Source organism: Crocodylus siamensis, chromosome 5 (genome assembly GCF_052110815.1).
Source record: "Crocodylus siamensis isolate JL-2025a chromosome 5, ASM5211081v1, whole genome shotgun sequence".
NCBI classification, from domain to species: Eukaryota; Metazoa; Chordata; order Crocodylia; family Crocodylidae; genus Crocodylus; species Crocodylus siamensis.
Genome location: NC_143399.1, coordinates 81,079,348 through 81,104,757, shown reverse-complemented (window position 1 = coordinate 81,104,757; position 25,410 = coordinate 81,079,348). Strand labels below are relative to the sequence as shown.

Here is a 25,410-nt window from a genome sequence, read left to right as displayed (position 1 = left end):
AGTCAGGGACAGTGGTGATGGCAGGTGGGCACCCCCTCCCCACACCTGTTCTCAGGCTGGCAGTGAACACCCATGGGGATTAGACAGGGAAGAGGAACCCACCTGCTGATGCTGTCCTCAGCTGAGCCTCCTCCCTACATAGCCCATTTGGAGCAGGGCAGGAGTGGCTGTGGAGCTCTCCCTACCCATGGGTCAGCCAGGGACAGGGACAGCTTGGGCAGGGAAGGGGGGTAATGGGAGGGGAAAGGACATGCCACTGAGCACATAGCGGGAGGGAGAGGGTGCCGAGAGCAGGGAAAGGGGGATTCTTATTGGCTTTGGGGAGTTAAAATCCCATGCTGCTGCTCCTGTAACATTCTCTGAAGTGTAACTGTGCCACTGCACCCCATCTGGATCTGTCCTTACAGGTAGCATGGTGGTTTTGGAGTAATGCAGAGAGTGTGGAAGTGTCAACACAAGTGCAAGGGCATAGGGGTACTGGAAGCAGTGCCTTTTTATATTTTTTGTTTATGTATTCAATTTACAATTCATCCTTCCCAATAAAGGCTCGAGGTAGCTTACAATAAGAAAACAGAATAACCTAAAAACAGAAGAGTCACAAAAAAAATACAAAAACAGCAACTTAGTAGGGCACTAGAATATTGAAGTAAAATAGAGAGCTCCTAAACAACATCTCATCCTAGCTTTGTTTAGCAAATGGCTGTTCACATCCAAAGGTCTTACAGTGCTTTTGAAGATGTCCAGGCTTGGGCTTTGGCCAGCCTCATGAGGGAGAGAGGTGCAGAACTTGGCCAGCTTTACTGAAAGCCTGTGTTTTCGTGAGGTGCTGAACTCTTAGTGGCTTTGGGTGCAGCGCCCTCAGCCTCCCTCCCCGCATGTCCCATCCAGAGCATAGGTTTGAGGGCAATATTGTGAACCAGTCCCCCCCATGCACTGCACCCAGAACAAACAATCCCAAAAAGAGCCCACAAAGAGGCACACACATTTATATTCTGTGCATACCCCAAGAAACAAACTCGCACAAACATACACATATCTACACCCTAGTTTACATATGTTCTCACGAACACAAGCTCAAATATATCCTTCCACCCCACATCGCTCACACAGTCACACCTCCCAAATCCTGCCTAGTAATACACATTTGGATGCCATGAGCATCCTCCCCCACAGCACAAGTTCTGCCCCCCAGAAGCACATGCATAACACCTTCTGTGGTTCCCAGGCAAACAGACACTGCTGCCACAAACAAACACCCACACAACAAGTCACGCCTACGCTGGGCACTAGCCAACACCCACACACATACCATGCATTCCCCCTGCTCACACAGAGGAGCAAGCCAAGGCGGTGCCCACATGTGAGCTGAGGAAAGAGCTGTTTGGACTGCTGTGGGTCTTGTGCCTCTTAGAGTCTGAGCTCATGCACTGTGTGGGAACTGGGCAGCTCTCCTTTGAGGCCAGATGGTAAGAGGCTCTGGACCACACTGTGTATGGGCTCTTTGAGACTGTGGTTTATAATACACCAAATGGTATTTTATACTTGGTCTGGGGTCAGGCTACCTGTATGTGCTGGGGCAGCCTGGAGGAAAGAGACATGTCCAGTGAGGCATTCAGATCCCTTCTTCCTCAGGGCCTTTGGCTCTCTATGCTTTGTTATTTCATTCACTTTTCCTCTTGGCCACCCCCACAGGCCCCTCACTGTAGAGTCAGTACCCTGATATCCGGAAGAGGCCAAACAAAGCCACTCTGCTTGCCTGCCTGCCTGTCCACCCCAAAGACCTCCCTTGCTACTGGTGATGATCACAATTAGAGTAACTTAACTTAGAGAGACATTTATAAAATGTAACTCTATCCTGCTTTCTGCCTGACTTTGGACTAAGATGGCTAACTACTGCTCTCTGCACCATTAGCCATTAGCCATCCTAGAATTACAGGTGTAGAAGGGACCTCAAGAACCTATCGAGTACTCTCTCTGTCTTTCTCTGTCTTCACGCAGTGCTCTGTGCTGTCTGTCTGTCCTCATGCACAATGTCCTTTACTGTCTTTCTGTCTTCATGTTCAGGGTTCTACGCTGTTGGTCTCTTCCACTACAGTGCACTGTATGTTTTCCTCTGTCTGGTTGAATATACAACGCTATATTCTGTCTGTCTGTCCTCATACCTTTCTTGTGTATGTCCTCATATGCAGTGCTCTACACTATCTGTCCGTCCTAATGCACAGTACTCTGCACTATCTGTCAGTCTGGTTGAGTGGCAGCTGGAGTTGCAGAGGGGCTGTGGGGGGCCACACTGGGAGTTCGCATCCCTGAGCGCTGGGCAGCAATACCATGCACATTGTTGTCAGCGTCTGCCCAGCACCAGCCTCCTGCCTATGTTTGGAAGTCAGCATGAATTGTGTTCGAGTCAACGACACATGCTCTGTGCGAGTAAGCAGGAGAGATTATCACAGCCCAGGACAGCCCCAGGAACAGAGGCTACCAGGCGAGCGCAAGGAAAGTCTGAGTCACAGCTCACAGCTCTTGCAGACAGTGAAACGGCCAGCATGGAGACAGAGAGGGGAGCAACCGTGTCCCCTGCACGTGAAGCCCAACAGAACGTTCCTGTGTGTGTGCCAGCCCCAGCGTCCCTGCACCTACTGAGGGGCCCCCAGACCAATAGGCAGGCAACAAGGCCCAGTGCAGAGACAAGGGTGAGAAAAACACCATGCCCAATACCTATTCACCTGTCTGTCTGTCTATTCTCATATACTCCTTTGTCTGCCTGTCTGTCTGACTGACCCGATGCTATGTTTAGTTGTTTGTGCCTTCTTCAACTTGCTCTCTTGCTGGTATATGCTGTGGTTTCATGCTGCCAGACACACATCCCTTCCGCGGGCCTTTGCAAAGAGGGGTTAAGGGTAAATTTGATAGATGCCAAAGTGCTTTAAGGGTCTCAGTACCGTTTTCAGATACGTCCTAGAAACTCCACTCTTGGCATTTTGCTATCTACTGGGGAGACTCTGGCCTAAAGGCACTAAGGAGCTTGAGTAAGTTTTACTTCAGACCTCCTAGGTGCTGAGGGTCCCAGTACATGCAGCAGGGATTATCCTGCTGACCTGCTCTCTGATGGCTTACATGAAGTGCCATCTAATAAATTTGCTGGGCCAAATCTTGCAGCTCCACTACCACCAGGGCTTGACGGTTCACCCCAGGCTGAGTTGAGATCAGACAACAGCTCTGGCCCCATTGCAATGAGGGGGTGGCACTGACTTAGCCCTAGGGGAGCTAAGACCTAACCCCAGCCCACCCTACCCTGCATGTTAAATGGGCATCTGTGGTATCCAAGCCCTGATGGGCCTGGTATTGGGAGCTTTGCTGATGGAATATCCTTTGGCTTGGTGAGTTTAGGATCACCACCACATGGCCAGAGACAAGCGTGAAGCTGCCTGAGTCTCCCTGAGGGCAGGGAGCCATCAGAGCATAGGAGCAGGGTTGTTATTGTTCTGTTTCTCTAGTACCATGCACAGCAGGGCCAAACACATTAGCCCACTCTGAACGACTCACCAGTGCTCCAGCAGAGGATCATCCTCCGGGTGCGTGTATGTATGTGATGCACTGTCCAAAGCAGCTCCCCTGGGAGATTGGAATGGCATAGACCAACAGAGTGGGAGCAGGCTGTGTGCATGTCCAAACATAGGCAGACAGACAGAGGAAGTGAAAAGATTTGATGCTCCTATATGACCTGCTCAGAGCTTTTGGCCGTCTTCATGCTTGGTACACCTTGCTGCAGGTTCCATGATGCCAGGGCAGCTGGGGTCTGCTTCTGTCCCAAAACAGACACCAGGGGTCACCTGGAAGGTCTGGGGCTGGCTGTTCCATCTCACAGAGGGGCACATAATTCCTGAATTTGGCCCCTCAACTTGCCCTTCTGCCCTTGACATGGCTGCTGCCATGGGGACAGAGGGCAAGAGGGTTAGGAGTGGGCATCCACCTGGAGATGCACAAAGAAGTGTGACTATGACAGAGGAAGAAGCAATGGTCTCAAGTTGCAGCAATGGAAGTTTAGGTTAGATATTAGGAAAAACTTTCTCACTAGGAGGATAGTAAAGCACTGGAACAAGTTACCTGGAGAGGTTGTGGAATTTCTATCCTTGGAGATTTTAAAGTCCTGGTTAGACAAAGCCTTGGTTGGGATAATCCTGATTTGAGCAGGGAGTTGGATTAAATGACCTCTGGAGGTCCCTTCCAACCCTAATTTTCTATGATTTTATGTGGATCTTAGTTGTGGAGAGGCCTCTGCTCCTGCTGACCGCCAGCGCATGAGGCCAGGAAGCCCAGAAGCCTTGTTGCCCTGCTCCCCAGCTACAGTGTCATGGCTGGAACCTGCAGAAACCAGAGTTTCTGAACTCCATTCAGGTCTCCTTCTTCCATGGATGGACAAGGTGGGAGAGGGCTTGGGCATCACATACAAGCCAATGGCAGTGTTTGCTTACCTGATCCCATTCTCTCACTGAGCCCAGTATGATAGTTCCAGGCACTTCACCTGTCTGGGCATCAGAATGATCAAACATGCAGCAAACTGTTCCCAGATGGGTGTAAACTGGTCCTGATCCCTTTGCAGCAGAGATGATACCACAAGTGAGTGAGGATGTGGTGGAGAGGTCACAGAGAAGGATTGGTTTCAGGGGTTATGATCTAAGTGTGGGTTTGCAAAGGATAAAGACTGTTCTGCAGAATGAGAGAAAGGATGCACAGCAGAGCCAAACACAGCTTCATGCCTGGAGGGTTAAGCCTGCAGCTGGACCTTAGTTCTGAGGCCCTGCTGTGGTGCCCTGGCTGTAGTCCAGTAGTGCCTGCAGGGCTCAGCTGGCAGTGCTGCCCAGGACATTAGCGCTCAGGGATGCCAGAGCGGCTGGAGGCTGTGGGTGACACGGCTATTACTGACGAGCACTAACAAGTGCTGGGTGAGAGCCAGGAATAATTCAGCCGCCTTGCAGGCAGCCAGGACTTCCTTCTTGTTGGGGATGGCCCCAGACCTGAGATGGGTGATAGTGTCCCAGCAAGATGCAGGCACACACACAAGCACACATATACAAGATTGGGTGACAGCTTCCCTGTGGCTGACAAAAATACCTACTGGAGGTGTCCCTAAGAGTAGAAAGTGCCAACCCATGTCCTTAGCAAGCATGGGATACAGCTGGCAGGGATGGTCAAAATGCTCAGGTTCTTTGCCTTTTTATGCGTCTGAGGCTGGCTCATCCAGCTCCCGCTGTGTCCAGCAGTAACTACCCCTGCAGTTGCTGTCATGTAGAGCTGTCATGGGGTTATCTCCAGGGACTCCTGCGTGCCTAGCTTTGCATTTTACAGGTGGCCTTTGCAAGGAGACCTGACTATGAGTCACTTCAGCAAAAGAAGAACAAGCCAAGAAAACCAGACATCTCCCCTATATTGATCCTTCTCCCCATCTAACCCACTTTTCTTACCTCTTCCTCTAACTCACTAGACCTCTTTCTCCTTCAAAGAGAAAGGATTAGACTACCAGGGCCTTGGCTCCCAGCCCTCCCTCTTCCATCCCTAAACTCTGGTCTCCCAGATATGGTCAGAACCCGGGAGTTTTGGATCTCAGACCCCTGTTCTAACAGTGAGACCTGGCTCTTCCTGTATGACACTCTGTCTAACACAGTGGGGCTGAAAATGCTGGCATTTGTGCCCCTTGGGCTCTATGAGTGAGAAATTTGGTTTTTTGTCCTCAGAGCTCAGGGGTCTGTTGTGGAGGACAGCTGACTCTGCAATGGAGACAAGGACCAGATCCCTCCCACCCCAGTCCATGATGACCTAGAGTCTGTGGAGTGGAAGCATCCCAAACCCAGCCATGCCTGTGACAACCCTGAGCAGGATGCTTCAGCCTGTCCTGATGCTGACTGGGCCCAACACTGCTTGGTGAGGTGATTACATGCATAAAGTTTAGGGCTACCCAGTGAATACACCTCTCTCACACACACAGTGAAGCACAGCCACACACACATGTATGTACATGCACACGTACATGCGTGCATGGACATCCCCTCAGGTCTGCTCAGTGAGGACATATCACACCAGAAGCATTAAAAGCTTTTCAGTGCCCTTAGGCCAACCATTGTAGAGCCAGAGGCAGGGAAAGATGGAGTAGACCAGGGGTCAGCAACTCCCGGCACACGTGTCGAGCATGGCGCGCAAGGCCATTTTGCTCAGCATACCACCGCCAGCCCAGGCTCTAAGCATGTGCTGCCAGCCATCGAGCCCAGGCTGCTCCCAGCATGCAACTGGGAGCTGCAAGCCCTGCTGCAAGCAGACTGGGCTCCGTGGGCCAGCTGCAGCCGGGAGGCTGCAAACAGTTGCTCTGGGCTCTGGCATGTCAGCACTCTGACACTTTTCAAGGTCGACATCGTGGTTTTTTTCAGCACTCTGGCCAAAAAATGTTACCTACCCCTGAAGCAGACGCTTTTCTGCCCCAGCTCTCTGCATTCAGGTGGTAGCTTCTACTGCTTTGGCTGTTGCTCTAGTAGTGTGTGCTCAGGTTGCTGCTGCTAGGGGACAGGCTCACTATACACTGGCTGCAGCAGTTATATGCTATAGCAGGGGTGGGCAAAATATGGCCCAGAGGCTGGATCTGGCTTACCAGACTATTCTATCTAGCCTGCAGGGCCCCTAAAAAAAATTAGAAAATTAATTACTACCTGCCCCTGGCTGCCTGTCAAAGATGGCAAGGCACCAGTGGCAGCAGGACGCGGGAAGACCCAGTGGCAAGACCCAGCAGCTGCAGCAGCAAGGCCCGCCTGTCCAGTCCCATCTCATTCCCAGCCCCTGCCACCCCCAGCTCTCAACCAGAAGCCTCTGCCTAGAGGAGGCTTCTGGCCTGGGGACCCTGGGGTTGTTCCCCACCTCCCTCTGCCCAAGAGGGAAACTCAGCTAAGAACAGGGAACGGGGTGGGGAAGGGGAAGACCACAAGCAATCACCACAGTCCTCAGGGCTGGGCCAGCTCCTGCTGAGTTCTGCAGTCCTGGCACTACAGCCAGGAACCATGTGGTGCGGGAGTGGCCAGCGGGTGGGTGGGTGGGTGGGGAGATGGAGGGTGGGAAAATGGGAGTGCAGCAGGGCGAGTGGCAGCAAGCAGGTGTGCAGGCATGAGCACAGTGACAGCTGGGAAGAAGCACAGGGCCTGTGCTGGTGCCCTAGGACCAGTGCTGGTGAGCCCAGAATGGGGCGGCAGGAGCATGGGGCCCAGGCTGACAGGGGGTCTATGGAGCCAGGTTGGCTCCCTCCTTTCCCTGCTAGTGCAGCCCAGCCCAGCTCCCTAGAGCCCCTGCCAGCCTGGACCCCACACTGCTGTTGCCTCGCTCTGGGCCTCAGAGAGCCTTGGCCCCAGGGCCCTGCACTTCCACCCAGATGTTGCTGTGCTCATGCCCTCCTGCTGGCCCACTCACTGCCACTCACCCTGACTGCTGCCACTGCCATTTCTCCACTTTCTTGCCCACCACTACAGCTTCTCCTCATCCCCCTGCCTGCCTGCCAGCCACTCCTGCACCACGTAGTTCCCAGCTGCATCGCCAGGAGCCGATCCAGCCCACATGATTCTTGGCTGGCTCTGTGCAGTGCTGGCTGGCCAGGCTGGCTCCTGCTTCATTTTTCAGTCTCAGCAGTGTGGCTGGTAACCACGTGGTGCTAGAGTGGTGGGTACGGGGGATGGGGAAGCTGCAGCAGCAAGCGGGAAGGTAAGGAAACAGCAGGTGAAGGACAGCAGTGGCAGACGGGAAGGGAAGTGGTGGCGAGTGAGAGCATGGGGCCTATGCCATTGCCTCAGGGCCAGGAGTGTTAAGAGCACAGAGCCAGGGCAGGCAGGAATGCTGGCAAAGAGTGGCATGTGTGTATGTGTGTGTTCGTAGGGTGAGTCCCACTCACACAGTCCACCATACACATGTACACCCCCCCCTTGCACTGCCATACATGCATACCCCACACTCACACCCCCACACACTCCAGCCACCCTCCCACTCCACACACCTGACGACACTCCCCAGCTACCCTCCCCCCATGCACTTGATGCAAAAAATTGCGGTCCGTTTCTTGGAGGCCACTAAAATCACAGACACACACTCATTAGATGGCAGAAAAGGTGTATTTGCAAATAGGGTCAGAGCAGAGTCAAAAACTCAGATTACTCTGAATCCACCAAGGAATTTTTGCAGGCTGTATTTATCTTTTTCCTCCTGGGCACGTGTGCAGAAACAGGAACTCTTACAGCTCATTTCCATTTCATACAAACATACATGTGGTTACATCACTACATCCATCGCATGTACATTATAATTAACTACTTAAGTATGCAGGGCGGAGAGGTAAATATGCATCAGCTAATTGAGCATGCTCAGAGACTATTATAGGTCACCAAGAGTTTAAACGCCCCCCTTTTCAAGGACACAGTCAGTTGAATTCCAGCTTCTGTAATCTGCATGAGAAAGGCTAGGGAGAAGCTGGGGGAGAGTCTGTGATTTAGTATAAGAAGAGCTGTGGCAAGGCTGGGCAAGGAAAAAAGTCCTTGGCAGTGTTTCTTTCTTATCAGGTGCAAGATGCAAGCTGTGCATTTCTAACAATACTCCATTTCTAACAATATTCCCCCCTCAAGATGCTTTCTGCTCCCCATTCTCATTTAGGCAGATCGAGATAATTACGAGGAATTTTTCTGAGTACCATGACTTTTGCTACAGTCTGCGCTTTGAGGGGGACTGCTGCAACTTGCATCCCTTCAACTGTGGTGGTTATCAATCTAGTGAGACAGTACTCTCCTAATGCCACTTGGGAAAGATCCCAGCTGTGGTTCTCATCCCATTCTTGACCAGTACTCTTAACATCCGCCTTATCACTTACCAACCATTTTGGGGCCAAAGGAAAAGCCCTCCAAGGCCACTGTTCTCCGGCCTTTCGGAGTCCCCCACAGGCCCAGCAGTTGGTAAGATTGAAGGTACCTGCAATTCTTTCCATCATGTGAACATACAAATTTGTCCCTGGAGGAGCAATTGGGGGAAGCGGGGATATAGGCTGGCGGCTAGGGCTGCTCAATCCTGCTTCTCTTACTACATAGATAACAACAAAGCATATTAAGATTCCCACCATATTCTCCCTTTCTTGAGATCAAATACAGCCTAAACTTTTTCTTTTTACTTTCTTGTCTAATTTTCTGAACTTTGATTAAGCCGTCTCAGGCGCACTTGGAGATCACCAGTAGGTTCACAGCTCCACTTGCTGGCTTCTTGTTCCGAGGACGACCCAGCTTCTGGAGTGAGTTATTCCTGGGAGTTGGTGTCCTCTGACGCTCGTGGATGTCGTTTCACACGGGTATGGTGTATCCAACGGTCATGGCCAGCAATCTTTACAGCGGTGTGGGTTGTTAGAAGTACCTGGAAAGGACCACTCCACCTCTCAGTCGAAGGTTCCTTTTTCCACCGCTGCACCAAGACCCAGTCTCCCAGGCAGAAGTCATGTACCGGTACATCTAAAGGCAGACGCTGAAAGGAGGCTGCATACCTGTGAAGAGAAGACAAGACAGACTGCAAAGCAATAACGTACATATGAAGCTCACTATTACCTAATTCAAAAGTTACATTTTCTCGCATCCCAGGGGGTAAGACTCGAGGGGGTTTGCGAAACATAATTTCATATGGGGTTAATTTAATGCCCCGTCGGGGAGTGTTTCGAATGCAAGTAAGAGCTAGCGGCAATGCTTGAGGCCACTTAAGGCGTGCTTCAATACAGATTTTGGTGAGTAGAGTCTTTAAGGTCCTATTCATGCGCTCCACTTGTCCTGAACTCTGTGGTCTCCATGGTGTGTGTAGTTTCCAAGTGATCTTGAGAGCTTGTGCGACTTCTTGAACTACCTTTCCCACGAAGTGTTGTCCTTGATCCGACTCGATGGATTCAGGCAGAGAATACCGGGGAATGATCTCCTGCAACAAATACTTCACTACTGTAGCCGCAGTGGCAGTCCTGGTGGGCCATGCCTCAACCCAACCAGAGAGCTGGTCTACCATGACAAGTAAAAACCCATGATGTCCGGACCATGGGAGCTCGGCAAAATCAATCTGCCGTGCTTGTCCAGGGTACGCTGCCCAGGGTCTACCTCCCATTGGCACAGGCGGTTTCCTTCGAGGGTTTACTTTCTGGCATGTGATGCACCTGGTAGCAATACGCTGAGCTTCTACATATAGCCCTGGGGCTACTGCTTGGCGGATCACTAGATCACCCATAGCCAAGCCTCCCATATGGGTTCTTGCATGGAGCTGTTGCAGCACCTCCCGAAGCAATGGCCTGGGTATCATGACCTTTCCTTCCGCTACTATCCACCACCCCTGGGAGTTCTTTTTTGCACAAGCTTTCTGTGCAAATTTATCTTCTTCAGGGGAATACTGCGGGACTAAATCCCGGACGTATGGCCATATGGCATGGGACAAGGCCTGCCTGGATACTTCCTCCGCTTCTCCACCAATAAATGCGGCTTCCTTTGCTGCCGCATCAGCCTTTGTGTTTCCAAGCTTATGCTTTTCCTCAGCAGCCTTCCCATGGGCCCGCACATGAATGACTGCTACCTCTTTAGGCTGGTGGAGTGCCTCTAGTAGCTTGATAATCTGAGGGCCGTTAGCAATTTTATTCCCAGAAGCCATAATGAAACCTCTTTCTTTCCACAATAGTCCGTGTGCATGGACCGTAGAAAAAGCATAGCGAGTATCAGTGTATACATTAACCCGCTGGCCTGTCCCCAGCTGTAATGCTCGGGTGAGCGCAGTGAGTTCCGCGGCCTGTGCCGACCATGAGCTCGGCAATGACTCCCTCCATACTGCCTTATCCAAGGTTACCACTGCACATCCTGTTCGTCTTTTTCCATTGATGACAGAGCTGGAGCCGTCTACGAAGTATTCAGCATCTGGGTCTTCAGTTGGGTCCTCAGCAAGATCAGGCCGCACCTGTGTGGTTTGATTCAGGACCTCAAGGCAGTCATGCGTCGGTTTCCCTGGCTCTGGCAGCAAGGTTGCAGGGTTCAAGGCTGTAGTATGTTTGAAAGTAAGTCCTGGATTAAAGAGCAAAAATATCTCATACCGTGATTGTCTGGAGGGGTTGAGAAACTTTCCTCCCTCAGTCCCTAAAATCTGGGGAACTCCATGTGGGGTGTGTATTTCCATATCCGCACCCATGACTATCTTCTGGGCTTCTTCAACAACCACTGCTGTGGCTGCCACAGCCCGAAGACAGGCTGGCCACCCGAGTGCAACTGGATCTAGAACCTTTGAGTAATATCCCACGGGTCTCCAGGTTGGGCCTGATGGCTGTGTCAGCACCCCTGATGCAACCCCTCGATTCTCATGAACATACAGTCGATATGGCTTTTTACTATTTGGGATGGCCAGGGCAGGGGGCTGGGTTAATGCTGCCTTAAGCAGATCAAAGGCATGCTGCATTTCTTTATTCCATTTCCATTTAGTGGGACTCTCCTTAGTCAGTGAGTCATACAGTGGTCTAGCCTTCCCACCATAATCTGGTATCCATAGTCGACAGAACTCAGTTAGCCCTAGGAATGCCCGCAGTTCCTTGGGTGACTTAGGTGAGGTTAGACCTTGGATTGCCTGTATGCGATCCGCACTCAGGGCTCTGACTCCTTTTGAGAGCTTATATGCCAAAAATGTAACTTGAGGCTGACATATTTGGGCTTTCTCTCTAGAGACTTTATATCCTTTTTCCCCTAGAGTGTTTAACAGTGACCTGGTGGCTTCCTCGCAGAGTTGCAAGTTTGGGCTTGCAACCAGCAGGTCATCCACATACTGGAGGAGAGTCACTGCGGGGTGTGATCCCTTCCACTCCTCCAAGTCCTTCTGAAGGGCAAGTCCGAAAATATGGGGGGCTGCTATGAATCCTTGTGGAAGAACTGTCCACATGAGTTGGGCTTTATGGAAAGTATCTGGATCCTCCCATTCAAAAGCAAACAATTTTTGACTCTCTCGGTGAAGGGGAATGGAGAAGAAAGCATCTTTCAAATCTAGCACTGAAAATATTTCAGCTTCCCCCGGTACTTGTGTCAAAATCGTGTGTGGGTTCGGGACTACAGGATGGTCTGAAAGGACCTTCTTATTTACTGCTCGCAGGTCTTGGACCAGTCTGTATGAGACCCCATCTGCCTTCGGCACTCCAAGAATGGGGGTATTATATGGTGAGGACCCTTCCACTAGCCATCCGCACCTCTTGTATTTCTCTATTAACGGCTTGAGTTCAGCTCTGGCCGCTCGGCTGAGTGGATACTGCTTTACCCAAACGGGCCCCAGAGTATCCTTGAGTGTGATCCTTACCGGGGAGACCGACTTAGCTCATGCAGGGGTTCCATCAGTCCATACCGAAGGGTCTACTCCAGTCATGTGATTTTCAGAACTTACTACAGGGTGTCGGTCCTCCAGGAGAGTCATCTGATAGTTCGAGCTCTGCTTGACAGGTAACTGGACCACCATCTGATCGTCTCTGAAAAATATTTCAGCTTGCAATTTTGTGAGTAGGTCCCGGCCAAGTAGGGCAACCGGGCAACTTGGAGAATATACAAAGGAGTGCTCAAGCAAATGGTCCCCCACTTTGGTGAGAAGTGGCTTAGAAACAGGGAGTTGGGATTGTGTTCCCTCAATCCCTTCCACAAGAATATGCTGCTCACTAGCTCCTGCACAGGGGGTTTTTTCTGGAATCATTGAAAATGTAGCCCCAGTATCCACCAAGGCTTCAAAGTTTTTGCCACCAACCCTAATGGTTACCATGGGATCTTCTCGGGCTCCAACCCGAAGGGTAGTGGTCTTAGATCCCCGTCCCCTTCATTCTGTGTCCTCACCCTTTTCCTCTGCCCGCATGAGGTGACCTCTTGGTTCACCCTCTCTCTTCTCCTTTAACTTTGGGCATTCCCTCTTCCAGTGTCCTTTCTCCCTGCAGTAAGCACAAACGTCCACTCCCACTCTTTCTCCTTTCCCTTTCTGCATCCCAGCCTTTCCAGGGTTACCTCCAGTTATAGCAGCTGCCAGCACTGCCATCTGTCATTGAGCCTTTTTATCTTCCTTGCGCTCCTGCATATGCTCACGATTCCCATATACCTTATATGCAATTTCCACCAGCTCTGAAATCGATTTCCCAGCACCTCCCTCAGTTTTCTTTAACTTCTTACAAATATCAGCAGCGGATTGACCAATAAACATAAGATTTACCATGCATTGATTATCTGGGGCTTCTGGATCTAGGTCCGAAAACCTGCGGAACGCCTCATACAGCCTCCCGAGGAAAGCTGAGGGATCCTCTTCTCTTCCCTGTCTCAATTCATACAATTTAAACAGATTAGTAACCCAAGGCACTGCCTTCCCCATTGCTTCCACTATAATCCCCAGATACCATGCGCTCAGCTCTCTTCCTTCTGCAGTATGATTATCCCATCTCGGTTCCTCAACAGGGCAGATATCACGCAAGGTATGACCAGCAGCTCCCTCCGCTTCTACCCTGGCTGCTGCAATGCGCTCTGCCGTCCCCAACACTAATCTCCTCTCCTCCGGGGTCAGGAGGGTTTGAAGCATCATCTGGACATCAGCCAAAGTGGGTCGATGGGTTTGCCCAATAGATCGAAACAGGTCCCTCATCTTTTCAGGGTCTTCACGAAAAGAGGGGCTCTGATTCTTCCAGTTAAATAAATCTGAAGTACTAAATGGGGTGTAGACAAAAGTTGCATTGCCCCCCTCTCCGATAACCTCTCACATCGGGCAATTCAGCACCGGCTGTGATTCTACAGTCTTGCACAAATAATAGCCCTTATTCCCTGATTCAGATGGGGCACTTGGCTGAGGCTCACGCTCTGAATCATTAGGTATGCTTTGATATGCCGGTGGTGGTTTCCCTGAGGGAGGGAGCGGTGGTGCAGAGGGACTGGATCTCGAGGAGGTGTCTGATTCATCCTCGCTACCTGACAGGGTGACCGGAGACCGGGTCCGATACTCAGCCAATTCAGAATTCCCCCCACTCATTAGACTCAGGGAGTACAGGCGGTCCTCCTCGAGTCTTTCCTTTAACAACCATCACATGAGACTTTACTAAGCATTTCTTAATCCAAGGTGGCTGATTTTGAACCACCCACAACCAACAATCGATATAAGGAAATTGATTCCAATATCCGTTCTGCATAACTATTTCATGGATAGCTATCACTTCTTTTACTACAAAGGATCCTTTTGGGGTCCAGTGGACCCCAAATGTTGGCCACTCAAGTTGACAAAACTTAATTAAATCACCCTTTTTCATCTTCGCTCCATAATCTGCCTGCTTTCCAAATTCACTGAAGTTTTGTAATATATAACCTAAAGGCACATCCGAGTTTTCTACATGGGAGCGACCCGCACCCATATGCCCACAAAAGTGCATCCAACGCACACCAAATACCAAAAGATCCTAGTTACAGACAGTTCTCATATACCAGGCCGAAAATTTCCCAGTATTAAACCAAATCGAACGCATCTTTGTTCCCGGATCCAGACCAAATTGGGCAAGGAAATTCATATACTCACTCAGATACCCCAGAGATCTTGATCAGAATGCCGGAATGTGTGTCTGGTGTCCTCAGAAACCAAAAATTTTGCACAGGAGCCTTTAACTTCCCGGATATCCGGACTCACGTCTCAAACCCCCTGGGCGAGCCCAAAAAGGTGGCTCGGTGTGCACTCCCCGTGGTGGCAGAGACGATCTTGTCACTGAATTCCGGGGTAGTCCAAGAAATCTCCTGCCTGGCTCGCCAAATTTGATGCAAAAAATTGCGGTCCGTTTCTTGGAGGCCACTAAAATCACAGACACACACTCATTAGATGGCAGAAAAGGTGTATTTGCAAATAGGGTCAGAGCAGAGTCAAAAACTCAGATTACTCTGAATCCACCAAGGAATTTTTGCAGGCTGTATTTATCTTTTTCCTCCTGGGCACGTGTGCAGAAACAGGAACTCTTACAGCTCATTTCCATTTCATACAAACATACATGTGGTTACATCACTACATCCATCGCATGTACATTATAATTAACTACTTAAGTATGCAGGGCGGAGAGGTAAATATGCATCAGCTAATTGAGCATGCTCAGAGACTATTATAGGTCACCAAGAGTTTAAACGCCCCCCTTTTCAAGGACACAGTCAGTTGAATTCCAGCTTCTGTAATCTGCATGAGAAAGGCTAGGGAGAAGCTGGGGGAGAGTCTGTGATTTAGTATAAGAAGAGCTGTGGCAAGGCTGGGCAAGGAAAAAAGTCCTTGGCAGTGTTTCTTTCTTATCAGGTGCAAGATGCAAGCTGTGCATTTCTAACAATACTCCATTTCTAACACACTCACAGCTCCCACAAATCCCATACCCATCCACACACACCCCATTTCCTCACCCTGCATACACACCCACATTTTCCCCCCATACCTGACATACCCACACACCCACAGTCCCGCACAAACCTATACCCTCCCACCCATACCTCCCACATCCCTCCACAATATATAAGAGTAAGATTTAATTTTAAGCTACTGTGCAATCACCTCTATGTACACTACACAAACGCATGTAAATCAGCACAAAAATATTTTTTGAGATCAAATTAATGAATGTTGTAGTAGATGTTTGATTTTTCAGAGTATAATTTGGCATTTTTCTGGTTCCCAGATGGCAAACCCCCTTGCTGAAAGGAGTGCTTCCAGAGCCAAGGGGAGGGACTTCTGGTGGCAAAAGTCAAGAGTTAGGGGGCGGGACTTCCAGTCCCAAGTTGGTGACCGGGGGTGGGGCACCTGTCAAGAAGTATGGCTACTCATCCAGGGAGTGGGGCACCTGTCAGGGGGTGTGGCTACCCATGCAGTCCTCAACTTCTTGCCTGCCCCTGCAGGCTCCTTGGAGGCTACTCCTAGTGCCCTGCCAGTTTACTCCCTCCTCCTCCACTCTGGATAGGAGACATCATTCTAACATTTCCTCTAAGTCAGGTCCCAGGGATGGTGCCTTGCCTCCCCTAGAACAATTTTTACAACTATTCAGTTGAACTAATAAAAAATATCAAATCTATGCAAATAACTTTCTTTGCCTCCCCTAGCTGCACTCCTGTCTTACACACAGTGCACAGACCTTCCTAGCAGTAGCATGGGGAATGACTGGGGCAGCATTCCCAGCCATCATCTCTATGGGGGAGCTCAAAAGCAGCTTTTGCCACAGTGCTGGCTGATCCTGCCTCCGCAATCGGTATGGCAGGGGTCAGCACTGTTCCAGGCACCAAGCAGCTGTCCCAGACATGGATCTGTGCTACTATGCCTCTGCTTCCCAGTAAGAAGGTAACACCCTGGAAATGACATCCACAAGCACACCCACATCCAACACAAGCTTGCCCAGGGAAGGGATCATTCACACACAGAGGGGCAGGTGCTAATATTTTTGAGAACTCATGGAGGTTGAGTAAGGTTCAAGACTACTGGAAAAGGCAAATATAATGCCCATCTTTAAGAAAGAGAAGAAGGTCAATCTGGGGAATAACAGGCCAGTCAGTTTGACGTCAATACCTACAAGGATTATGAAACAGATCATCAAGGAATCTATTTTTAAGCAGCTGGATGAGAGCAAGGTAAGTAGGAACAGTCAGCATGGACTCAACAAGAGCAAGTTGTGCCTGACTGCCTTGATTTCCTTCTTTGGTAAGGTGACAGGCTCTAAAGATGGGGGAGAGGAGTAGGTGTGATAGACCTTGACTTTAGCAAGATTTTTGACACCGTCTCCCACCATGTTCTCATTAACAAGCTAAGGAAATACAGACTAGATGAAGGTACTATAAGATTGGTACGTAACTGGTTCAATCATTATGCTCAATGAATAGTTACTAATGCATACGGATCCAGCCCAGCAGGCCATTCTATCTGGCTTGTGAAGCCCCTAAAAACATGTTTATCTACTCCTGGCTGCCTGTCAAAGATGATAGGAGACAAGGGCAGTAGGACCAGGGGTAGCCAGCAGCAGGACAGCAGCCTAGCCCTGCCTTACCCTCAGCCATTTCCTTGCTTTTGTGCCCATGCACTGCTCCAGCACCATGTGGTTGCATCGCCAGACCACAGGAGTATGGGGCCCGTGCTGGTACCCAGGGTGGACGTGTAGGGAGGGACTCTGTGTGTGTGTGTGTGTGTGTGCGTGTGTGTGTGTTTATAGGGTTAGTTCCACATGCACACCCCACCATATGCATGCACCCACACCCTCCCTTGCACTGCCATACATGCAGACCCCCAAACCCACATCTCCTCACACACCCTAGCCACCCTTCCCCACACACAACTTCCCACAAACCCCATAACCACCCACACCCCACGTATTCACACACACTCTCACATACTCCTTCAACCCACCCCCTCACCCTCACCCCATCCACTCCCAGAGACACACCCACACCCTTCCCCACACCCTACATAACCACATACCCACAGCCCCCCACAAACTTATACCCCCCACAATATACAAGAGTAAGACTTTATTTGAAGTTATTGTCCAATCACCTCTATGTACACTATACAAACACATGAAAATCAGGACAAAAATGTTTTTTGAAATCAAATTAATGAATGTTTTAGATGTTCACTTTTTAGAATATAATTTGGTATTTTTCTGGTTCCAAGATGGCAAAACCCCTTGCTGAAAGGAGTACTTTCAGGAGCAATGGGAGGGACTTCTGGTGACAAAGGTCAGGGTTAGGGGACAGGACTTCTAGTCACAAGATGGCGACTAGGGAGTGGGGCTACCCATGCAGCCCTCAGCAGCTTGCCAAAACTTGGTAAGTAACCCTCCACTCAAAATAATTGCCTGCCCCTGCATTAATTGCTCAACGTCTACTTTGGAGGAGATATCAAGTGGAGTTCCCCAGGTGTCTGTCTTTGGTCCAGTAGTATTTAACAATTTAATTAATTATTTGGACAATGGGTGTGAATGCATGCTTAACAAATTTGTGGTTGACACCAACCTGTGCAGACAGTACAGCTAGGGTACAACCTGTGCAGAAAGTAGAGCTAGGGTCCAGAATGACCTAAATAAACAGGAGAATTGGTCCGAAATCAATCAGAAGAAATTCAGCACAGACGAATGCAAAGTCTTGCACTTGAGATGGAATAACTGCACATACAAACAGGCCGAGGAATGAGTGGCTAGGCTGCAGTCCTGTGAAGAAGGATCTGGGGGTTACAGTGGGCCATAAACTGATTATGGGCCAACAGTGTGCTCTTGTTGCAAACAAAAAACAAAAAAAACCCAACAGCATACTGGATTGTATTAAGAGAAATGTTGTTTGCATATCAAGGCAAGTGATTTTTCTGTTCTATTCATCACTAGTGACATCTCAACTGGAATGCCACATCCAGTTTTGGGCCTTTTCAAGAAAAATGTGGAGAGAATGGGAAGAGTCCAACAAAAAATGACAAAAATGATTAGAAGTCCAAGAAGTATGACTTCTAGGGAAAGTTTAAAAAGAAAGAACTAGTTATTTAGTGTGGAGACAAGATTGCAGGAGGATTTGATACCACCTTCAAATACTTGAAGGGCAATTTCAAGGAGGATGGAAACAGTAGTTTTTCTGTGGTTGTAGGGGACAGGACTAGGATCAATGTCTTCAAACTGTGGCAGGAGAATTTTAGGGTGGGGATTAGGAAGAACTTCCTGACTATGAGTGTGATCAAGCATTGGAATAGCTATCTAGAGAGGCTGTGGAATCTCCATCCCCAGTTATTTTCAGCAGCAGGTTAGATTCACAGCTGGCTCAGATGATCTGCCTTGAGCAGGGAGCTACACTAGATGATCTTGTGAGGTCTCTTCCATCCCTACTTTCCTATGATCCTGTCATCCTAAGGGACCACTGGACAAGCCCTGTTAGTACCACTGTCCACCAGATAGTGCTAAGGGATCATTAAAACACAATTAACCCTTAAATGGATGTGAAATAAGAAAATACATATCCGCTCAACCAAAGTCTGACCTTATTTATACAACAAATGTTATATTTAGCAATTTCTATATACATAGAGAGAAACACAGTACAATTATTTCACCCCGTCCCAGATGTTATTTTACCCAATAGCAAAGGGATTGAGGTTGGACCATCCTATTGCAGAGCAGAAGCAGTTTCATAACCACAGGCCTAGGTAATGAGATGTGTACGCTGGGAGATGGGGTCAGTGCATGCACAAGTAAGCTGGGCTGTGTTGTGCCCAGGCACAAGGTCAATGTCATAAACCAGCATTGGATCTGCTGTACCCAGTCATTGAAGCCTGTTCTCCATCTGAGCCATGGTGGCCATGCTGTAGACACATGACAGTGTTTGTGCCACGCCTGAACACCTGTCTCTGAGCTGTTTTATATTATAGGTATCTGTGCTTTAATTGGACCCTCACTGGGTTCTGGGCTATGGCTGAGGACTGGCCTCATCCAGTGCTGTATCAGAGCACTAAGTTATGTGCTGTGCTTGAGAACTTGAATCTGTGCTTTGCCTGAGCACTAGGATTCATTCTGAAGCCAGGTCCTGGGGTCTGCGCTGTTCCTGAACAGTAGGGTATGTATTTGGTCTCAGCGCTGGGGTCTGTGTTGGATACATGTTTTACCCGTGTGTGGGGATGTCTCCCTGTCTGTAAGGCCAGGATTTTGTGATGTGTTGCGGGGATTGGCATATAGTTTGTGCATATGTGGGTTGGATTTGCATACTTGGGCTGTCCTGTCTAGTACATTTCTACACTGTCTGGGCCAGGTGTTTCTGAGCTGTGCTAATGGCTATAGTTTTTTGCCTTGCATGATCACTAAGGGTCTGCCATGGGGATGTCTGGGGTCTGGTTTAGGTGCTCTATATGAGCATTATGGTACATGGGGTGCTTGCAGTTGGCATCCTTGCTGTTTTTGAGGACAGACTTCTGTATTTTATTTGGAGTCTGGCATCCATTCTGTGCCTATACATGGGTTCCTTGCCATCTACAGAACCAAATTTGGGCACACCTCAGGGCCTGGGGTCTTTGCTAGTTCTATGTGCTCTAGTAAAGGGCGAGGGGAGGGCTGCATGGTGGAGTGCAGTGTGCCTTCCTGACCTTATGGCTGGGGAACTGCCCTTGACATAGTACAGGGGGTGGTTGTGTTAATTGGTTTCATTACATACACTCTGCTTGGGCTTGGCACTGCTTCACCCTACTATGAATCAACTCATGTCCTGCGTTAGAGGACTCATCACCCATGGAGGGGGAGGCAGGGGAAGGGGAAGATGCCTGGATTTTGGGGTTAGAGCAAAGGTCTGCAATCCATGACTCCTGGATCCCGTCTCAGCTTTTATGAATGGAGTGGGGCCTAAGGAGTAGAGTAGAAGTGCTGGAAGCCAGGACACCTGAGTTCTAGCTCAGTTCAGTGGGGGAATGAGATTGAAAAAATTAGAGCAACGGAGTTTGGGTCTTTGTGTAACAAACTGCAGGTTCTTTGCAGATTGGAACTAGTTTTATATTGGGGATGATATGAAGGGTGACACCAGGAAGCTCCATGTACCTAGAGAATTTTGCAGTAGCTCACACCATACAGACTGCACCTCAATGCTGCGAGCAGCAGCACTGAGCACACAGCACTTCAAATAAAGATCCAAGTGCTTTCGGTCCAAATGGAGTCCCTTTGTTATTGCACAGAGCTCTGTGCATGAAACACTGTAAGCCAGGAGTCTTGGTTTCTAGTCATGCCTCTGACTGACCTTGGGAAGGTCTTTTTGTGCTATCCGCCTCAGTTTCCCCTCTGTAACAGTTCTTATTTGAGCAAAAAGCCCTTCTTGGGTAGTAGGCAGGATGTGACAGAACAAGCTACAGCTGCGGTAGATACCATGTGTGCCTTCTAGCTCCCCTTCAGCTATCTCCATTGCTAATAACATAAACTGAGCCCCCCCAGGGATGGAGATGCAATGACTCTTCCATGGTTGGAGACATACCACAGAGCTGAGCCATCCTGGGTATTTATCTCCCACACACAGTTCAGTCCTCAAAGCCTTAACACTCCCAGCAGGGAAACTGAATACAGAAGGAATTCACACAGGTCATTCAGTTCACCCAGGCCTTAGTTCACAGTGCCCTCCCCTGCTCTAACCATTATACACAACTCTCCTGCCAATGGAGGGACCAGAACCCAGGAGTCCTGGCTTCCAGCACCCTGCATCAGCCCCCCTCCCTTGCTCATTCGATTTGGAAATCCTCTCCTGCCCTTCATGGCAGCAGTGGTACTCAGGTTCACTGTGTGGTAGTGGGCCTGTCCTGACTTCTCTCTGCACACAGGTGCTGGCAACAAGCAGCATGGAGACGTCAGAGGGGGAGGACAATGAGGAATTCCTGGAGCGGCTGATGGGCCTCACAGCACAGAGCCTGCCCCACCTGGAGCTGCAGGATCACTACACTGTGCTCAAGGAGCTTGGCAGTGGCACTTACGGCAATGTGCTGCTTGTTGAGCAACAGGAGCGAGGTGAGGCCAGTGCTAGCCAGGCCTGGGAAGGCAGAGGTGCTGTCAGTGCTCTACAGCAATGGTGGGAGCTCAGAGGGGGCCCTCCTTTGCAGTCAAGGCTCACTCCAAAGCTTTGGTGCAGGACCCAGAGGCCTGTACAGCAGAGCACAGGGGGGGACACAGTAGGAGATAAGTAATCTGTTCTCTCAAGGGCAAGGCAGTGCTTACACAAAGGGACTGGCTCCAAGGTCTCCCAGCAAAGCAGGGTAGTGCCTGGGGACAAACGGGAATTGAGGTATCCAAGGAAGGCATAGTGTTTGTGCCCAAGAACAACCCTGCCCCCTGCTGGGAAACCCATAATCCTGTCTCTGCACAGGTACTGCTATCTTGAGAGGCGCAGCACGTTGCCAGTGCCCAGGCACTGCCTGCTCCTTCTTGGGAGAACTTCATTTCCTGTCTGGGCCCAGACACTCTCCTATCCCCAGCTTTAGGACCCCAGGCCTTTTTTGTGACCTGGGACTGCCCTGCTCACTTTTGGGAAAATCCATTCTGTGTGCCCAAGCCAGAGACATATTAAGATGTTTTGGGGCCCACTCACCCCAGCTCCTGGCCTGCACCATGCCATGGTGCAGGTAGATGGTGCCAGCTCTTCCTGTGTCTGCTGCAGCAGGAGCTGGGGTGAGTGGGGACAAGTGGAGCCCCGGGGTGCAGCACAGCTTGTCTCCACTCACCCCAGCCCCTGCTGCAACAGCCCTGGGAGCAGCGGACGCCAGCTGCCTGCAGCTGCTGGGCTGCACCATGCCCTGAGCCCTCTGGGCCTCCACTTGTCCCCACTCACCCCAGCTCCTGGACTGCACCGTGTCTTGGTTCAGGCAGGTGATATCGGCTGCTCCCGGGTCTGCTGCAGCAGGAGCTGGGGTGAGTGGGGACAACTGGAGCCCTGATGGTTTCGGGGCATGGTACAGCCCATCGGCTACAGGCAGCTGGCATTGCCTGCTCCCAGAGCAGCTGCAGCAGGGGCTGGGGTGAGTGGGGCCCTGGCCCCATGGCCCTTTCTCCATCCTCCTCCCCATCTCCTCTTCTGGGACATGCTGACCCCTCTTTTTTCCCAGGTATTGTGCTGTTCTCCATTTGCATGCCCAAAATCTGGCCCCTGTGCTGCCCCATGCTTGAGGACTCCCTTTCTGTAAGCTTGCCCCACACGCCTCCTTTGCTGTGTTGTTGTATGACCTCTGTCTCAGTCACTGTATGAGATGAGAGAGTGTTTATAGATGGACATTAACTCAGTTTGTGCCTAGGCAGCACGCTTGTTCTGAAGTTGATGCCAAAGAAGTACACGGACCACCGGGCATTCCTGCGGGAGTACTGCATTGCACTCTGCCTGTCCTCTCATGCTACCTGCCTACGTGCTCTGCCCATCGCCTTTGAGAGTGCCTCACACTTTGCCTTTGCTCAGGAGTTTGCTCCTGCTGGGGATCTCTGTGCCCTCCTGAATCCTGGGGTATGTGGGATATTTGCAAATATACTTTCTTTATGGGGTGACATAGCAGGATCTCTTGGCTGATCTGACCAGGTGCCATGTCAGAAAGGTCTCAGGAGTCAGGCTTGGAAAACACAGTCTGAACCAAGGGTAACAAGAATAAGGTGGGCTGTGAGGTGTCGTCATGGCATGTGGGGAGCTAGAGTTGGGGGCAGGTCTCAGCAGGTAGAGTAGGCAGTTGGGAATGAGAGCAGAGAGGTGTGGTATCAATGGGTGCGTGGGGAGCAGCGTCTGGGGAGGATGAGGCCTCAGCTGGAGGCCTGGAGGCTAGCTCTCTGTGTAGCAATGTTGGAAGGCTCATCAGTCTGAGCAGGGGACAACATTTCAAGAGCTGTGGCTAGGGCATGGATTTTTGCAGGCTGAAGCTGGCTGTCAGGGGCAGAAATAGGTAGATGGGTCTAAAAGTTATGTGAGCAATCCCTGGGAGACAGATCTCAATCTGGGCTGTGAGTCCCATAGTAGAACCCTCCATGCCCATGCTTCAGAGGTTAGTGACCTGAAACCTTGCACTGACTAGGCCAGCTCCAGCTGACCCTGGTCTCACTCTGGTGATGCTGATGTTAGCTAAGTCACACCTCTGCTCCAGGGCTCCCAGTATGTGGCCATGCGCTCAATCTAGTGAGCACACTAGCTGCTCACTTGATAGGGTGTGCAATGCAACCTGTCCCATGTGGGTTTCCACAGACAGAAATCTTGGGATCAAGCAAGAATCTGGAGAGGGGGCAAGTGCCTTTGATCAGTGTGGGCAGTGAGCTTCATCACTACTTCTGGGTCCAGCATGCCAGAGTTCTCAGATGAGACATGGCCAATGCTGGGATCCTGGTGCTCACTCAAACCCTTCCAGTGCTTTGCCCTACAGGGGGTGTTGTGGACATGTCCAATCCCACATCCTACAGATGGCCCATGGTGGGAGCTGCACATTAACTTCCCCTCATTTCCTGTCTCATTCTGGTTGTGGGTGTAGACAGAAGGAGGCTTCTGCATGCCACCTCATGCAGACAGGTTCAGAGCCCTTGCTCACCTACTACTCTTTACATGAAAATGAGCAAGCTTTAGTCAGTAAGGCCAGCCTCAGGAGTGAGCAATACATGCCTCCCTGTATTGGTATCCATGGAGTCTCCACAGGAGACTGCACCCTTTCAATGATCTGCCCCATATGTGGGGCCAGATTCTAATTATTAGGGACTGTAGTGGATTTAGGCACCCAAGTCCCCTAGTCCACCCTGTTCAAGTCCTGAAAATTCACAAATACTTCTGTAACACAGATACCTTATTCCACTGACTGAGTCACAAAAGAGCAGTAAGGAAGAACCACCCACCATTTTTGTATTCACGTTTTCAGTGACTTGAGCAGGATAGACTAGAATCACACTTGGGTAGGAAGGTGCATTTGTGTTCCTGATAGGTGCAACAGGACCTTGCCCTATATGTGCATTATCTATTGAAAGTGGGGGCATCACTTGGAAAGGGTGGGTGTTATGCTCTCTCATTGCACTCTTTCCATCCTACAGGAGGGGCTCCCAGAGACTCAGGTGAAACGCTGTGCAGCCCAGCTGGCAGAGGCTTTGGATTTCATGCACAGCAAGGCTCTGGTGCACCGGGATGTCAAGCTGGACAATGTTATGCTCTTCGACCAGGAATGTCAGCTGGTGAAGCTGGGAGATTTTGGACTGACGCGCCTGGAGGGCACCCCTGTCTGTGCTATGTCAGGCACCCTGCCCTATGCGCCGCCAGAGCTCTGCCTGCTCGAGGCATCTGAGACACTGGAGCTGGATTCTAGCCTGGATGTTTGGGCCTTTGGGGTGCTGCTCTTCTGCCTCTGTACCGGCTGCTTCCCTTGGGACGTGGCCGTCAGCTCTGATCCACAGTTTGAGGACTTTGGGTCTTGGCAAAACAGCACAGTGAGGAGAGATGTGCCAGCACCTTGGCAGTGCTTCACTGCCAAAGCCCAGGAGATGTTCCAGCGGTTGCTGGTTCTTGACCCAAACCGTCGCAGCCCAGCCATAGAGGTGCATAAGTACCTGTTACTGCCCTGGAAGAGCAGCAGCCACAAGGACCTTGAAAGTGCTGGAGACTAGGGCTGTGTGAAATGACACTGTTTTGACTTGCGTTTCAACATTTCGATGGAACAGTGTTTCGTTTCGAATTTTGTTTCGATTTGAAACTGCTGTTCCATTTGGTTTCGTCGAAAGAGTTTCACTTTCAATGCTGTTTTGACATTTTGCCCATAGGCTATAATGGGGAAGCTTGAAACAGCCTATAATTGTCATTTCTGACCTCATTTAGATGAAACTTGCAAGAATGGTAGCCCCTTCTGAGGGCATGGAGCATCCCATGTTTCAAGGAGATAGGTGCAGGGGTTTCAGGGAAACTG

General features: G+C 50.3%; 1 protein-coding gene and 1 long non-coding RNA gene across 4 annotated transcripts in view; one reads left to right on the top strand and one right to left on the bottom strand.

The window, feature by feature from the left end:
• The first annotated feature begins 2,562 nt into the window (after positions 1-2,562).
• LOC149864345 (serine/threonine-protein kinase SBK1-like) lies at positions 2,563-25,114 on the top strand. The gene is made up of 4 exons (XM_090049542.1): positions 2,563-2,690; positions 21,334-21,517; positions 22,795-22,997; positions 24,548-25,114. Exons 2-4 carry the CDS (start codon positions 21,352-21,354, stop codon positions 25,112-25,114), a joined length of 936 nt encoding a protein of 311 aa, XP_089905668.1. The 5' UTR covers positions 2,563-2,690; positions 21,334-21,351.
• The window catches only part of LOC149864344 (uncharacterized), a 64,702-nt gene continuing 47,408 nt past the window's right edge, over positions 8,117-25,410 (bottom strand). For 2 of the 3 annotated variants that reach the window (XR_016442641.1, XR_016442640.1), the window contains 2 exons: positions 13,237-13,335; positions 8,117-9,541 (listed from right to left, as the gene is read on the bottom strand). This is a non-coding gene — a long non-coding RNA (uncharacterized LOC149864344). Of the gene's footprint in view, positions 12,531-13,236; positions 13,336-25,410 lie in introns of all 3 variants that reach the window. The other variant, XR_016442642.1, reaches the window with a different exon arrangement.